Here is a 16,904-nt window from a genome sequence, read left to right as displayed (position 1 = left end):
TCACGCTCTGCCGACTGAGCCATCTCAGCTGAAGAAGGGACCGTTTAAGTGAAAAAGACAGTTGGCTTCATTTGTTGTTGAAATGTTTTATGAAGCCACTGCAAGAAGAAGAGGGGGGGAATGTACTGGAAAGTTGACAGAAGGCCAAAAATATTAATATACTAGAACACAGTGAACTTTTTGCATGCTGTAAATATTTTCTCAGACTCTCAAATATAGCTGGGAAGTGTGTTCAGCTTTTCTCTCCTACATCATCTAGAAGAAGTGAATTAACACACAGCCCATCCTTCTCCACAAACCATCTTGTAAGCTATTGTTATGTGTTATATTTGAATATTGCTCTTTGATTAGGAGTTTAAGTGGCAAAACTTCCAGGTGATTTGAGAAATCGTTATTTGGACATATGGCTGTCTACTGAGGTTCGCCACTAAGGAAGGATCTGAACCTGCAAAGCAACCAGTACAGTGGTACCTCGGGTTAAGTACTTAATTCATTCCAGAGGTCCGTACTTAACCTGAAACTGTTCTTAACCTGAAGCACCACTTTAGCTAATGGGGCCTCCTGCTGCTGCCGCGCTGCCGGAGTACGATTTCTGTTCGCATCCTGGAGCAAAGTTCTTAACCTGAAGCACTATTTCTGGGTTAGCAGAGTCTGTAACCTGAAGCGTATGTAACCTGGAGCATATGTAACCCGAGGTACCACTGTACTGTACACCATATACTTTCAGATATCAATGTTCACTGGAAGATTTTGAAACCTGAAAGATGTTAAAAGTGTCAAAGCACAGGGGTGTTTTCACACACAGCACTAAAGCAGTTTTTTTCCTGCATTCTGTACTGCGACTGCGAATTAGCTTAAGGAGGCAATCAATTGCGGAAATGTCCACAAACTGTTTGGCCCATCCCTGATCTAAAGAGGCTAGTAATCTGAATTAGGAAAACTTATTTATATATGGGGTTTTTTTAAAAAAGCATTTCTAAACCACTCAATGTTTTAAGACTCTCTAAGTGGGATACGCTATGTACATTGTACAATACAGAAACAATAAACTTTTTTTCCAAAAAAAAAATGCTTAACTAGAAGCAGAAATTGTAGAAAGATTTTGACAGGTTTTTCTGGGTGGGGTCAAAAGAAAATAATTTAAAACAACTGCAGTTCAGACATTTCATTCCGAATCTGCTAGACAGAGCTAAACAGGGATTGATGTCTTGCCCTCCCCTGCCATAAATCCTGACTATGCCCATGTATGTGGGCACCTGCAGAAAATATAGAGAGAGAGCAAAGCTTATCATAATGTGAAGGGTACTCCGCCTGGCATCCTTAGCGCTGGGCAATATAATGTTGGCTGTGAGTTTCAGCGTTCTTGCACTCCGCGCGATCCTGTATCCACCTCTGTTTGGTGGCCGAGCGCGCAAACCATCCATCTCTGCCCTGGCAGGCGGAGGCAGCGCCTCCTCCCTCCGCCCCTCCCGCGGCATTCCTCAGCCGTCTCCTAGCAACGCGATGCAGCAGCAGCAGCAGCAGCAGCAGCAAGCGGGGTTATCTCCGGCTCGGAGGTGGCTCGCTGGCTGGAGCCCGGCTGCAAGCAGCGCCCGCCCTCTACCCTGCCGCCAGGGGGCGCTAGACCGGGGGAGCTAGTCCGGGATGACGCAGAAGACCAAACTCAACTTCGTGGCTGAAAATCAGATCTGGTACAGTCCTTGCTTCTTCGCCTTACCCCACCCACCGTCTCTTCTCCCCCCCGCCCCAACACCCATTCCTCCTGCCGGGGGTACAGCCTGCCTGGGATAGCCAGCAACATGACCTCTCTGAAGTCTAGCTCCTAATGCTGAAAGCTCACACACACACACACACGCACACACACACACACGAGGACCCAGTTACAGGCTTTCCTAATAATAATAATAATAATAATAATAAAGGCACCTGTTTGCCTTGCAAGACCCTTCCATCACCCCCACTGTCCATTGCTGTAATGAGAGAGAGAGAGAGAGAGAGAAAGAAAGAAAGAAAGAAAGAAAGAAAGGGGAGTCATAGAATCACAGAGTTGGAAGGGAGCCTGAGAATCTTCTAGTCTAACCCCCCCAAAAAGGTAAAGGGACCCCTGACCATTAGGTCCAGTCGTGATCAGAAACTCACTGTTTAGCCCTAAATCGGAGCACATGTGAATCCAGAGAAAACCCAATTGACGTTTGCTCCCATTCAGTGGTAAACGGCAGGTTTTCCCAGTGGAAAGCAGAGGGGTAAGTGGATGAGCCCCTAAATTTGTGGTGTGCACTTGAATTGCTCTTGCAATATACTTAAAGTAAAGGGACCCTTGACCATTAGGTCCAGTCGTGGCCGACTCTGGGGTTGTGGCGCTCATCTCGCTTTATTGGCCGAGGGAGCCGGTGTACAGCTTCCGGGTCATGTGGCCAGCATGACTAAGCCGCTTCTGGTGAACCAGAGCAGTGCACAGAAACGCCGTTTACCTTCCCGCCAGAGTGGTACCTATTTATCTACTTGCGCTTTGACGTGCTTTCGAACTGTTGGGTTAGCAGGAGCAGGGACCGAGCAACGGGAGCTCACCCCGTCGTGGGGATTCAAACCGCCGACCTTCTGATCGGCAAGTCCTAGGCTCTGTGGTTTAACCCACAGCGCCACCCGAGTCCCTACTCCAACCCCCTGCAATGCAGGAATAGGCAGCTGTCCCATTCGAGGATCGAACCTGCAACCTTGGCATTATCAGCACCACACTCTGAGCAACTTTGAGTTGGGTGGTTGTCAGTTGCAAAGTGGTGGACCGAAGCCCCACGTTTGTCTGTCCCCCCTGGAATAGACAGACAGAGTCTAGGCAACTGAAGCTATTGTACAAACTTTTCTGCCCCGCAGTGCCAAATTTTAAATCAATCACTAGAGCCATGGTGGGATGTGATTTGGCCAATATGCCCTCAACAATAGGGCCGCCACGTCCTATAATAGTTCATACCTCAGGGAATATTTCTTCCTCCCTAGCCTCCAGCTTGTGTCTCTTGTTGCAGTTGTGATTTCTGCGTGGAATGTGGTTGCACAAGTGTTAATGGGCACCTGCTGGTTGTTGCCTGTTGTATTTTAAGTCATGGTGACATGACCACTCCCGGCGCCATTTTTGTGAACTTTTAATGTCCTATTTCACCTGTTCTACAGTATTTAGTCCATTGTGCTTTCGTTTTGTTTCTTAAACAAAGCTACTACTGCCATCCTACCTACTTCAGGAACATTTTTAAAAACATTTCTCGAAGGCCCTGTTGACAGAGCAAAAACATAAACAAAGTGCCCACCCTGTCCAGCTCATGCAAAAGTTGTGTGACATTGGCTATAGCACCGCCACAATCCAATACACCGGTGCTGGATCAGAGCTGTTTTAAGTAAGGATTTTAACTAAGGATAAAAACCAGGCTACTACTACTTTTTTTTAAGTACTTTTTTACTACTTTTATCTGGAAGCCAGTCCTTTACCACAAACCTACGGGCAAAACAGAGTAAGGGATAGAATCAATGTGTTTATAGACTGGCTCACAAGCAGAGTGGTAGCCATTAAGCGGTCAGCCCCGTCTATTTGCTCAATACCGTTTATGTTCTCTCGGGTGTGAAAGGCGAAAACTAAAATGTAATCCTAAACTGAGAAAAGGAATAGGAGAGCAAGGTGTTGCATTCCACAGATGATCAGAATTGCTTCATAACAAGGCTCTTAAAACTGCAGCCTAAGCTCCTTCTACAGTACAGTCCACCGCTCAGTGAAATCAAAGTACATTAAAGGCAACAGTCTCACTCCAAGTACTTCATCTTAACTGCCTCGTGGGTCACGCTGTTAACAACTTAAGAGGACAAGGTTACAATCTGCAGATCACTTATTCCAAAACAATGGCTTGATATAATTACTGTAGAGTAAATAAAGTTGTGGGTTGCTGCAGGGTTTAGTTGTTTCTTCTATTATTATTTTTTAAGTCCTTGAGAAGGACTTACTCAGTGAAATAAGCCAACTTGTTCCTTATTCCTTCAACTAGCAAAATGCACCATTCTTTTTGGTGGAGATGAGTGTGCACAGAAAAAAAAAATGTGTTTCAAGGACCCAGCTGGCAACCTGGCTCTGTGCAGAGAAACACACTGTGTTCCTTTGTCCACCTAAGGTTAGAATTGTGGGGCAGGTTTTACTCTCCACTATTCAGTACCATATTTTTCTCCCCATAGGGCGCTCCGCCCCATAGGACACACCCAGTTTTTTTGGGGGGGAAATAAAGGGAAAAAAATTATTTCCCCCCCAGGCGTGGGGCTGGCGCGGGGGAAGCCCGAGCTTCCCCCGACCCCAGCCCCGAGAACAGCCTCCTATCCGCAAGCCTAGGGAGCCCAGCGGGAAGTCGCAACCCTCTGGACTCTCGTTCTCCAGGCTTCAGCGAAAGCCTGCATTCGCCCCATAGGACGCACACACATTTTCCCTTCATTTTTGGAGGGGAAAAAGTGCGTCCTATAGGGTGAAAAATATGGTATTTTAGGGACGCAGGTGGCGCTGTGAGTTAAACCACAGAGACTAGGACTTGCCGATCAGAAGGTCGGCGGTTCAAATCCCCGCGACACGGTGAGCTCCCGTTGCTCAGTACCTGCCCCTGCCAACTTAGCAGTTCGAAAGCACCACATACTGCAAGTAGATAAATAGGTACCGCTCCAGCGGGAAGGTAAATGGCGTTTCCGTGCACTCCTCTGGTTCACCAGAAGCGGCTTAGTCATGCTGGCCACACGACCCGGAAGCTGTACGTTGGCTCCCTCGGCCAATAAAGCGAGATGAGCACCGCAACCCCAGAGTCGGCCACAACTGGACCTAATGGTCAGGGGTCCCTTTACCTTTACCTATCCAGTATTTTACTTCTCTCCATGGGAATGAATGGCAGGATTATGGAGGGCAGTCAAGGAGAGCCCTGAGAGCCACAAATAGATTGGGGCTGTATTTTCTCTCTGGTCCTAACTGCACCCTTCCTCAAACCCACCAATGATCATTTCGGCAAGTGTACCCAGACAAATGATTTAGTTATGTAGATTTGAGCTGTGTTCAGCATTGCGTTATGCAAACTATTTAGTTGGCACAAGGATTTCTCCTTGCGTAATTGAACAATCTCCCCCCTCTCATCCCCTCAAACAGTCCATCTGTTTTAGGGCTTCCCCCCACTCTCTGGAGCAGATTTGGGGAATGGGGAAAGGTGCGTGCAGTGTGACAATTTAGCTGAACACTGCTCTGTGCTTCTGAACTTCTTGCTGATTTTATTTGTGTTCTATTGATAGTTTTATTATGTACACTGCTTTGGGAGTTTTCTGATTCAGCGGTCTATAAATCTTTCTCAATAAATAAAATAAATAACCATATAGCTTCCCTCTTAGATTCAGTCTTTTGGGCTTGCTAGAATGTGATGGGAATTGACTATTTTTAAACAAGCAGACAGACAGATCTAGAAGGTGCCGAAGGAGGGCAAGTACAGTAGTAGCCCCACCACAAATAAGGAGTTTCCCCCCTACTATCTCAATTTTTGCACTCCTGTCATAAGCACATGCTGTTATTTTTCTTTCTCATCCACCTACAAATATTCTTCCCTCTTCTGTGCCACCCCTCCCCCTGGGAGATTTTTGTGATGCCACCACTGCTTTTCAGAGACTGTGATTAATTTAATAATACTAATAATATGCTGCCCATCTGACAGGGTTGCCCAAGCCACTCTGAGTGGCTTCCAGCATATACAAAAAGCACAATAAAATATTATACACTTCCCTCTACAGGGCTGCCTTCAGATGTCTTCTATATAGTTACTTATCTTCTTGACACCTGATGGGAGGGCATTCCACAGGGTGGGCGCCACTACCAAGAAGGCCCTCTGCCTGGTTCCCTGTAACCTCTCAGGGAGGGAACCACCAGAAGGCCCTCGGAGCTGGACCTCAGTGTCTAGGCTGAACGATGGACGTGGAGACACTTCTTCGGATATACAGGGCCGAGGCCGTTTAGGGCGCTTTTAAGGCCTATTCAAAATATTTGTGCCAATGGCTTTCCTTATGCAGGAAGCTAGCAGATTTTTTTATCCCATGGTTTTTAGGCATGGATCCGAGAGGTTTTTCTTTTGTCCCACCACTTTCCCCAGGAAGCTCCACTGTTTACTGATCTGTGGATTAGCGTTTGTTCCAATTCAGTGGTAAAAAACATGGATTTTCCTGGGTAAAGCAGTGGGACAAATGAAAAACCCCTCAAACCCATGCCTAGAAATCACAGGGCAAGCAGAAGAAAACAGAAGTGTGGATGAGCTTAAGACTGTTCCGTAAAGCCTTTTAAACCATTTCTTTTGTATCTACATCAGGAAGGATCATGTTGAAACTGAAAACATAGCTGCAAGGAGATGGCCCGAACGGTGGGGGTTTATGTTAACACCAGTGGAAGAGGTAAAAATTTTGTGTTTGTGTGTGTGTGACATTTATCCATGAAGGACAGTTTTGTTTCAGTTCTTAATCTCACTTCATAACCTGCATTGAACAAGAATCACCTTCTTGCAGAAACATGAGGCTATGGTCTTGTTTCACAAAAACATCTACAGTGGTACCTCGGGTTACATACACTTCAGGTTACATACGCTTCAGGTTACAGACTCTGCTAACCCAGAAATAGTGCTTCTATTTAAGCAAAGTTAAGAACTTTGCTTCAGGATGAGAACAGAAATCGTACTCCGGCAGCGCGGCAGCAGCAGGAGGCCCCATTAGCTAAAGTGGTGCTTCAGGTTAAGTACAGACCTCCGGAACGAATTAAGTACTTAACCCGAGGTACCACTGTACATCTCTCCTTATGGCCCTAGAATGAAACCCTAACCATCAATTATTTGTTGTTGGGAGGACAGTTTAAGAGTGTGTGTGTGTGTGTGTGTGTGTGTGTATTCAAAGATATAGAAAAATGCATACCCACTACAAAATAAATAAAATAAAATAGAGAAGGAAAAAATAAAAGGATTTCCAGGTCTCTGTCCTGCAGCTACATATGATATTCATTCCTTAACATCCAACCATTCTCCCTTCTACAAACCAGCATTTTTTCCAGTCTTCAAATCCAGATATTTCAAGTTCCTTTTCTCTTTCTCGCAAAAAATCCGCAGTAAAATTCCAGTCCATAACAAATGACTGGAGTGCTGTTGATTATTTGTTCTCGGAAGGGATTGCCAAAAGTTGAGAGCACTTATCCGTCCTTCAGATTCAATTGCTAGCCTTAAAACGAGAATGAGTTCTCCATATGGAACAATGGATTTCAAAAGCATGCAAAGCTATATAATAAATAGGCTTATATCTGAAGTCAAGTACAAGGTCATTAGCTATTGCTATGATGGAAACAGCATAAATATCTAGATAGATATGAGTTGTTACAATGTTATTCCAATGCATGGCTCAGTGTAAAGTACCCATTAATTTTATTGCACTTTTCTTCTATTTTTAGTTGTTAAAAGATGAAAAGAAGCCACCTGCCAAACCTAAGATCCCACTTCCAGAACACTTACAAATCCGACCTGTGACACCGGTGGAAACATATATTAAGGTTAGGCAATAGTCACACAGTCTTCAATGGCACAATTTCAAAACATTTATTTTGGAAGAAAGAAAGAAAGAAAGAAATACCTGTGGTGGTAGATAGGTGGTAGAAAAATAATAATAATTCAGATGTTGTGAGAGAGTCTACACATTAACATGGCATCACTTTGGGTCTGTATGCAATGCCCTTTGTAATGTCCAAGCCGCCATGTGCTGCATATATGTTTGTGAATCCCCAGTTGTTAATTAAATTGACTGTACTATAGTGCATGAATGGGTTGATGATCTCCATCTTCATGACTGCATCGTTCATCGGACAAGAGAAATGTGCACAGCTGGCTAAATCATCCAGCCCAGTGTTCTTCAGTCTTGGATCTGCAGATGTAGGGCACCATCGCTGGCCATTGGCTAAGCTGGCTAGGGACGATTGGGCAAGGAACCCTTGACCAGACTCTTCCCACTGCCTCTGTGTGTCTGTCATGCAGCATGGAAGCAGGAGGATATAATTGCCTCCTTTGTTTGGCTCTGTGGGTGGTGCGTATGGCCGTGAAAGAAAGGAAAGAAAGAAGAGGCAGTCGGTTCAAAGGATGTCCTCCGCCTAGATATCACAAACGTTTCCCAGTCTTGGCTGAGGAACAAAGCAAAAGGGCTCTGGCAGCAGAACAGAAAGAGAAACATTGCTTTCTCTCTGTGCGTTTCTCCAGTGGATAAGCCCCCAGATGTTGAAGGGATACGTGGAAGGCCCTTTCGATGTGCCTTGTGGAGGTGGTTTAGTCAAAGCAAGCGCAGAAGCCAAGGCTGATACGGCGCTTCAGTCTTTTCCCTCCCCTCCCCTAGCTAGATTAGTTCCTTATTAACCAGGTTCATTTATAGCAACTACAGATTGATAGATTCAGGTGTTGGTGTGACACAGCTGAAATAAATAAAAAATTGTTCAGTAGCACCTTAGAGACCAACTAAGTTTGTTCTGGGTATAAGCTGAAAAAGTGTGCACGCACACAAAAGCTTATACAGTGGTACTCGAGTTAAGAACATAATTCGTTCTGGAGGTCTGTTCTTAACCTGAAACTGTTCTTAACCTGAGGTACCACTTTAGCTAATGGGGCCTCCCGCTGCTGCCGCGCTGCTACTGCGCAATTTCTGTTCTCATCCTGAAACAAAGTTCTTAACCCGAGGTACTATTTCTGGGTTGGTGGAGTCTGTAACCTGAAGCGCATGTAACCTGAAGCATCTGTAACCCAAGGCACCACTGTACCCAGAACAAACTTAGTTGGTCTCTAAGGTGCTACTGGACAATTTTTTATTTATTACAGATTGAAAGCTTTTACAGAAAGTTTCTTTCTGCAAAAAACAAAACAAAACAAAAACCCTGGTCACTAATATTTCTTACATTTGTCCTGAAAACTCTTCCCCTCCTCCAGCCCAATGTACACAATGTGTGTTTAATACAGAGGTGGATAATCTTTTTTTAGCCCAAGGGCTACATTGATGGTTAGCCAACCCTTGGAGAGCTGCACATCTTCTGCATATGCACACACAGATTTGAACCTCTGTAGCCGGTTTCCTGCTACTAATGTTTTCAGAGAATATTTTGTTGCTGCTCTTGGATGCCAAGGGAGTCAAAAGTGTGCTAAAGAAGGATAAGGATCTTGCAGAGAAGTTGGATGAATTATTTGCATCTGTCTTCACAGCATATCCTTCAAGTGTTCTGATTTCCCAGGACATCCTGAAACTACATAAGCTAGCCCAGCTTCTGATTTGATCCCAGAATGTCCTGTTTCCCCCCCTCCAGCATCACCACTGCTGAGCTCAGGGAGGAGGATGAGACAGCACTTGTTGGCGCTTGCAGTAATGTTGTGTTAGCATGTGACTCAGCTAGCTCCCACGAGAGCATGGCACCCAAAGACACACGTGCAAGTCGCTCATGCAAGAACGCAGCACACAAAAACACGCATCCCGATTTTCAACAGTGGAATGTTGGAGGGCATCGAAGTGGAGGGCATCTCTGAGCCTAAACTAACTTTCACAGGGCAGGAGTCTGAGGAACTGAGGCGGGCAGTGATGGGGAGAGAAGAAGTTTTAGAACTAATAGACAAAATAGGTAAAGGTAAAGGGACCCCTGACTATTAGGTCCAGTCATGGCCGACTCTGGGGTTGCGGCGCTCATCTTGCTTCCAGGTCATGTGGCCAGCATGACTAAGCCGCTTCTGGCGAACCAGAGCAGCGCACAAAAACGGTGTTTACCTTCCCGCCGGAGCGGTACCTATTTATCTACTTGCACTTTGACGTGCTTTCAAACTGCTAGGTGGGCAGGAGCAGGGACCAGGCAACAGGAGCTCACCCTGTTGCGGGGATTCGAACCGCTGACCTTCTGATTGGCAAGTCCTAGGCTCTGTGGTTTAACCACACATCCCAATAGACAAAATAGAAACTGACAAATTGCCGAGTCTGAATGGCCTCCACCCAAGAGTTCTTGAAGAACTCAAATGTGAAGTTGCTGATCTTCTTTAAAAAAGATATATGACTTGTCTCTGAAACCAGCCTCCATACCTGAGGACAGGAAAGTAGGCAAGGTAACATCAATTTTTGAAAGAGGATCCTGGAAATTTCAGGCCACTTGGCTTGTCATCTATCCTGGGAAAATTGGTGGAAAGTATTATTAAAGATAAAATAGCCAAGCATATAGAAGAACAAGCCTTGCTTTACTCCTTCTCTATGGTTGGAGGCACTTGCTGGAAATCCTAGGAGGGAACAGTGTTGTTGTGCTGAGATCCTGCTTGTGGGCTTTCTATGGGCATCTGGTGGACCACTGTGAGAACAGGATGCTGGGCTAGATGGGCCACTGACCTCTTTCAGCTAGGCTATTTGTGTGTTTTTATATTATTTTCTTAGCTTCTGGTGTAGTTTGTCCAGGGAGAAACCATAACCCCAGGTTCAAACATCACACTAAGCCAATGTTTGTGGTTTGTTGCACATGCTGGGAGAGGAACCAAGCCATTCTTTGCAGTAAATAATTAACCATGGCTTACCACAATGTGCGCACGCAGCCACTATCTTCTTGCTTCCACATAAATGTTAACAGCTGTCCTGAAGAGTCAGGAAGAATGTTTTAACCTTTGAAAGGTTAGTCTTCATACATACATTTTTGCAGTGCTGTGATATAAACCTGATTTATTGTTGGTGTGGTCTTTTTTTTTCATATTGTTATATTTTTACGTGTTACATATATTTATGGGATTGATCTTCAAGAAGAGCGGATTATACATTACCTATTCATATATACATAGACTAGTTAAATATTTACCTTTAGGGTTAAACGCATTACTGTTTCTCTACTTCTTTAAGCACTCGTTCTGATCCCCGTGAGGGCCAAAACTGACTTGTACAAACAGATTTTCAATGGGTTAATGGCTACAACTTCATGCCCACAAGGCAACTGCGGGGTCACATGCAGACACACTCCCTCCATGTTGTGGGTAAACTCAATGCTTCCCCCCACCCCAATCTAGTACTTCTTTTGACCGGAAGAGAAGGCATCATATTGTGCTTTCAAGACTTCTGTATCGGGGGGCCCCGTTGCATTTCACGCTCTTACGAAACTTTTTTCATCTTGGCATTCTTTAAAACAGCTGCCGTCCTCAGTGGGACAGACTCTTCCTCAGCAACTGTGTGGCTTCCAAGTGTCGTCTTCTCACAAGTGGCACTAAGGAGGCCTTTTTGTTCCTCACACGGGGAGTATTTGAACTTGGAGTTGTGATTTTGCTTAATGTAGCATATACCGTGTGAAAGAGCCACAGTTAACTCTAATGGTGGTCCCCCTAGAAATGTTAGCAATTAAATATGAATCATCTGGAGGTGGTTGCACATTGCCCAACTCCCCCGCCCGCCCCCCCAAAACAACAACCCTGTATCCATCTTTTCATCTTGCAGAAGAAAATAGTTGTAATGATATATTCCAAAGAGCGCAAGAACATTTAAGTGTTAACGTGTGCATAAGGCAGACATGGGAAATCCATATTGATTTAAGTGTCTTCTGTAAAAGTGGCATTAAACTAAACACTCTTCCAATTAATTCAGCACTTTGCAGAATTAAATCCCATCGTTGTCAGAAATATAGGCTCAGCTGCTTTGTAGGGACTTTTATTTAAATCTTCGGGGGCTGTCAGTATTCTTTTATTTATGTGGAACAGTTTGTTTTGAGTATAAACTAGTAGGAACTGCAGCAAAATTTTGCACCATGGGGTGCTTCTATTTAGGGTTTCAGAGAACCAGCTGGGTCTTTTTTCAGGTAGCTGAATTTCATTCCATCTCCCCCTTGGCTTTCTGGTTTTCTTCATCTCAGCAATCCATCTGACTTCTGCAACCACTGAGCATGCTCAAATCTTCATTGGCCTATTCTGTGGATTGTCCCTCCCTTGATATCCCCCCCCCTCCATTATAATTTTTTGTAAGAATGCAGACCTTAAGATTCCCCACCTGCCGATGCCCACCATCTTGTGTGAGAGCAGCCACCATTTTGGCTTCACAGTTGGAGAATGAGTTCACTGCAGTTGGGGTAAGGACAAAGAAATAGACAAAGTTCTACCCAAATATGTGGTTTGAGATTTGTACTCAAGTCCTGAGCTCATCAGTGTCCCTTGGCCAACAGAGGTGTGGTTGGCAGGGACAAGAATGGGGGACAAGAGGCTGTGGACACACTTACCCATTTGTAGCACAAATAAGTCATTTTTCTCAATACAGACTTGTGCATGCATATCCTCAACCTGCTGCTTTCATTCTAGTGAGACTTCAGAGCCTCCCATCCACAAAGGTGGACGTGGTAAGCATTTGAGAACCCTTCCCTCAATTAGTTTCTCCACACTTTTCCTCCCTGAACGAATGAAGAAGGAAGCGGTAAATGTGATCTTGGTTTATGCCCACCTACAATGGCACTGGGCAGGTGTGGACACAGCCTCATTGTTGGGGCCATCTCCATCCCTTTTCAAATGGACACATTGGGGAAGAAAGCAGAAACAGTCTGCCCTGAGCTTTTGTGTTCAGAACGAAACGAGTTGGTGGAAAAGTGCTTTTCAGGGGTGTAAGATGTGCAGTAGGACCAGATGATGTGAGGGAAGACCCGTTGTGCATAGTGCTTGAATAAAACTACCGTATTTTTCGCTCTATAACACGCACCCGACCATAACACGCACATAGTTTTTAGAGGAGGAAAAGAAAAAGAAAAATATTCTAAACGAAACAGTGGATGTATGATTTTTGTGGTTCATGCTGTGGCCACAGACATGTGATCTGATGGTGAGTTTGGGGTATCCCAATGCAAAAATAATAATAATAATAATAATAATAATAATAATAATAATAATAATAATATAATAATAATAATAATAATATCTTTATTGTCATTGCCCCCTTCGGGGACAACGAAATTACTTGGCTGCTCCATAAAAACACTAATTAAACAATATAGTAAAATACAGAAAGGGAGATTAGATGACTTTCAAAGTCCGGGCTTCCCATTCAGGGCCGAGATCGCTCTGGAGAAGAAGCTGTTCTTAAGACGGCTCGTTCTTGTCTTCATCGTCCTGTATCTCCGTCCCGACAGCAAGAGCTCGAAGAGACAGTGACCAGGATGCGATGGATCTTTTACTATGTCCAGTGCCTTCCTATGGCACCTTGTGGCATAAATCTGCTCTAAGGTGGAGAGTGGGCAGCCAACAGTGCTCTCTGCTGCCTTAACAACCCTGCACAACCCCATCCTGTCCTGGGTAGTACAGCTTCCGTACCACACACATAAGCCATAAGTGAGCACGCTCTCAATGGCACAGTGATAGAAGGCAAACAGCATGTGGATCCATGCTTTGTAACCACGTTTTTGCACCACTGCGGCCCCAGGCAACAGTGGGTGCGTGATTTTTTTGGTGCAAGCTGTAGCCATGGACATGCTATGTGATCTGATGGTGAATTTGGGGTGACCCAGTGCAAAAATCCTGAGGATCTATGTGGATCCGTGCTTTGTAACCAGGGTCTCTGTCCCTCTCTTCTCCCCACTCAGTGGCTCTTCTCCCGCTTTGCTGTTTCAAAGCAAGCAAAGTGAGCCACGGAGGAGGGAAGGAAGGGGAACCATGGATCCTCTGCTCACGACTGCAGCAGATCCCCCCACCATCCGTAGGCATTCGCTCCATAACATGCACAGACATTTCCCCTTACTTTCTAGGAGGAAAAAAGTGAGTGTTATGGAGCAAAAAATACGGTAATTACTGTTTGGTTCCACTGACCTGTCAATCATTAAGAATGTAAAAAGAGCCTCCTGGATCAGGCCAGTGGCTCGTCTAGTCCAGCGTCGTGTTCTCTCAGTAGCCAGCCAGATGCCTGTAGGAAGTCTGCAAGCAGCACACTTGAGCCCAAGAGCCCTCCCCCTGTCTGTGGTTTCCAGCAACTCGAATTCAGAAGCATTGCTGGAGGCAGAGCGAAGCCATCTTGGCTAGTCTTCTCCTCCATGAATTTGTCTAATCCTCTTTTAAAAGCATCTGAGTTGGTTAAACCAATAACATTACAGTCTAGGTAGCAAAAGCCTCAGTGTGCAGTGAATGTGGAATATAATGTTGTGTGTATACCACTACAGAGAGCCTTTCCCATTGTGGTATCTAAATAAACTCTGGAACCACCTCCCAAGAGATATTGATCCGGCCTCCTCCTTTGCTTTTAAGAACGCTCTTCAGACCATTTGATTACGGCAGGCCTTCTTTGGTGTGGGATGATACTTTTCCCCCCCTCCAGGCTGTTGCATCTATGTACATAACGTGCCCTTGGGACCATATGGAAAAAGCAGTTAAGAAACCGATGCATCAGTTTTACCATTGTTTGTTTTGTTTTATAGGGCTGGATTCAGCTAACAGGTCCCACAAGGGCTTACACTAGCCCAAGAGGGCTTCCCCCGCTCTTCGTGCAGCCTCACTCACCCTCAGTTGTTGTTTTTTTGTGGGGTGGGGGATTGGGAAGACACCCAGAATAGCACGCAAGGGGAGGGGAGGGGGGAATCGTTCCGTCTGACAAGTGGAAATGCTTACGCTGATGGAATGATTGCCCTAAGTGCGGCATCAAATTTCTTCTAGTGTCGGGGTTATTTTGAATTTTGTAGTGCTTCCTATCGTCACTCAGAAACTGCCTTGAGTTTGGTTTGTAGCGCAGAAAGACTGGGATATATACTCAAAGAGATGGAAGGAAGAAACAATTCCGACCAGGGAAGAATGGAAAACCAAGTTGATGGACTATGCAGAAATGGCAAATTTAACTGGGAAGCTCAGAAAGCAAGAGGACAAAAACTTTTTTAAAAAAAATGGGATAAATTTATAATTTATTTAGGAGACAGATGAAAACATTAGCAGGATTTTGACCACACTTGGAAAGTAACAACAACTGTGGACAATTTAGATGGATAAAAAAATTTGGATAACGAACTGATACGTAGTTATAAACATTGTCACTAGGACCCATGGAGGGGATGGGGGGAAAGTCTCAAGAATCAGAGTAATCTCTTTATATGGATTCTTAATTTACAGTGGTACCTCTAGTTACAAACTTAATTCGTTCCAGAGGTCCGTTCTTAACCTGAAACTGTTCTTAACTAGAGGTGTGTTTCGCTAATGGGGCCTCTTGCTGCGCCACCAGCACACAATTTCCGTTCTCATCCTGGGGCAAAGTTCTCAACTTGAGGTAACTCTTCCAGGTTAGCAGAGTTTGTAACCTGAAGCATTTGTAACCTGAGGCGTTTGTAACTCAAGGTACCACTGTATTTTGTTTATATTCTTTACAATCTAATAAAAAATATTTATATATAAAAAGAAAGGTGGAACAGATATATATATGTTTATGGCCAACTAAATAAATTGCATGCTACCTCCATTTCAGATTCACCCATCTCCTCCTGTCCCTCAGACAACACAAGGCTTCATAGGCTGGAGATCCACGGTTCCAGGTCTGGGACTTGAACGTTACTCTAAGATCATAAGCACCAAAGGTGCCTTTTACAAGGACGTGCAGTGGCCAAATGAACCAACCGACTGACTTTGTCCAGCTCTGTCAGCTTCCCTCACTTTTATTTCCACCAGCTTTTCAGAGGCTCCTACTCGGTAGGAGAACATATGTATTAAGAATGTGTTTGTCTACCATTTCAGCAGTACTTTTAAGTGAAGGTTAACGATGAGGTTATGCATGGCTTAGGGGTGTTTTATTAAAATCAGCAGTATACAACAGACAAGTGCTCTTTGGGGCTTTTTTGTAACCCAGGTGATTCTTTGTGAAGAAGAAGAAGAAGAAGAAGAAGAAGAAGAAGAAGAAGAAGAAGAAGGAGGAGGAGGAGGAGGAGGAGGAGGAGGAGGAGGAGGAGGAGGAGAAGCAGCAGCATCTAGGAGCTCAAAACAGTGTTTAATAGAATTGACTGTCCTCTTCTAAGAACAAATAGCAATTCCTGGCTCAGCCATCCTGTTTATTCAGAATTCATCCCGATTTCCTTGCACAAAAATTACATGGTGGTTCAACCTTCAGGTCCTTATTGAGCACTTGTTTGAGTTTGCTTGCAGGGAGGCTGAGCACTCATTCTGCATTCATCCTGATTGCTTGTGGAGTGTTCTGTGTCTTCCTAAAAAGGTAAAGGTAAAGGTACCCCTGCCCGTACGGGCCAGTCGTGTCCGACTCTAGGGTTGTGCGGCCATCGCACCTAAGAGGCCGGGGGCCAGCGCTGTCCGGAGACACTTCCGGGTCACGTGGCCAGCGTGACGAAGCTGCTCTGGCGAGCCAGCACCAGCGCAGCACACGGAAATGCCGTTTACCTTCCCACTATAAAGCGGTACCTATTTATCTACTTGCACTTAAGGGTGCTTTCGAACTGCTAGGTGGGCAGGAGCTAGGACCGAAAGACGGGAGCTCACCCCGCTGCGGCAAGTCCTAGGCACTGAGGTTTTACCCACAGCGCCACCTAGGAATTATTGTTCCTAGGAATTATTCTCATTATAGGAATTATTCTTCCTAGGCATTATTAATTCATCCAGCTTTTCAGTGCATTTCCTTTCCACTTTTCTAAATGCAGAAAGTCACCCCCCCACACACACATTTAAGTGGATTTGTTGCACTTGAGCAACAGAGAACTTTAATTCACTTTAACTGCAAAAACTGCACACACTTCCACTTTGCCCTGTGGCTAGAAAGCATGGGTCTGAGTGGTTCCTCACTGGTCCCATTTTGTCTAGGCATGGGTCCCAGCAGTTTTGCCTTTGCCCTGCTGCTTTCTCCTGGAAACCCACTTTTTAGCCCTAAATCGGAGCACATGTCAATCCAGAGAAAACCCAATT

The 16,904-nt window shown here is 45.0% G+C and overlaps 1 protein-coding gene and 1 long non-coding RNA gene across 2 annotated transcripts in view; both read left to right on the top strand.

Moving 5' to 3' along the window:
• Positions 1-16,904, top strand: part of LOC310680462 — a 253,575-nt gene that overhangs the window by 46,781 nt on the left and 189,890 nt on the right. The window lies entirely within an intron of this gene.
• On the top strand, positions 1,500-15,814 carry CIMIP1 (ciliary microtubule inner protein 1). The gene is made up of 4 exons (XM_083447158.1): positions 1,500-1,691; positions 6,351-6,432; positions 7,469-7,567; positions 15,466-15,814. The coding sequence occupies exons 1-4, from the start codon at positions 1,645-1,647 to the stop codon at positions 15,619-15,621; spliced, it is 384 nt and encodes a 127-aa protein (XP_083303284.1). The 5' UTR covers positions 1,500-1,644; the 3' UTR covers positions 15,622-15,814.

Source organism: Podarcis tiliguerta (genome assembly GCF_965153285.1).
Source record: "Podarcis tiliguerta genome assembly, chromosome: 6".
Taxonomy (NCBI): domain Eukaryota; kingdom Metazoa; phylum Chordata; class Lepidosauria; order Squamata; family Lacertidae; genus Podarcis; species Podarcis tiliguerta.
Note: the sequence above shows the minus strand (reverse complement) of the source record. Positions and strands in the feature narration are given on the sequence as shown.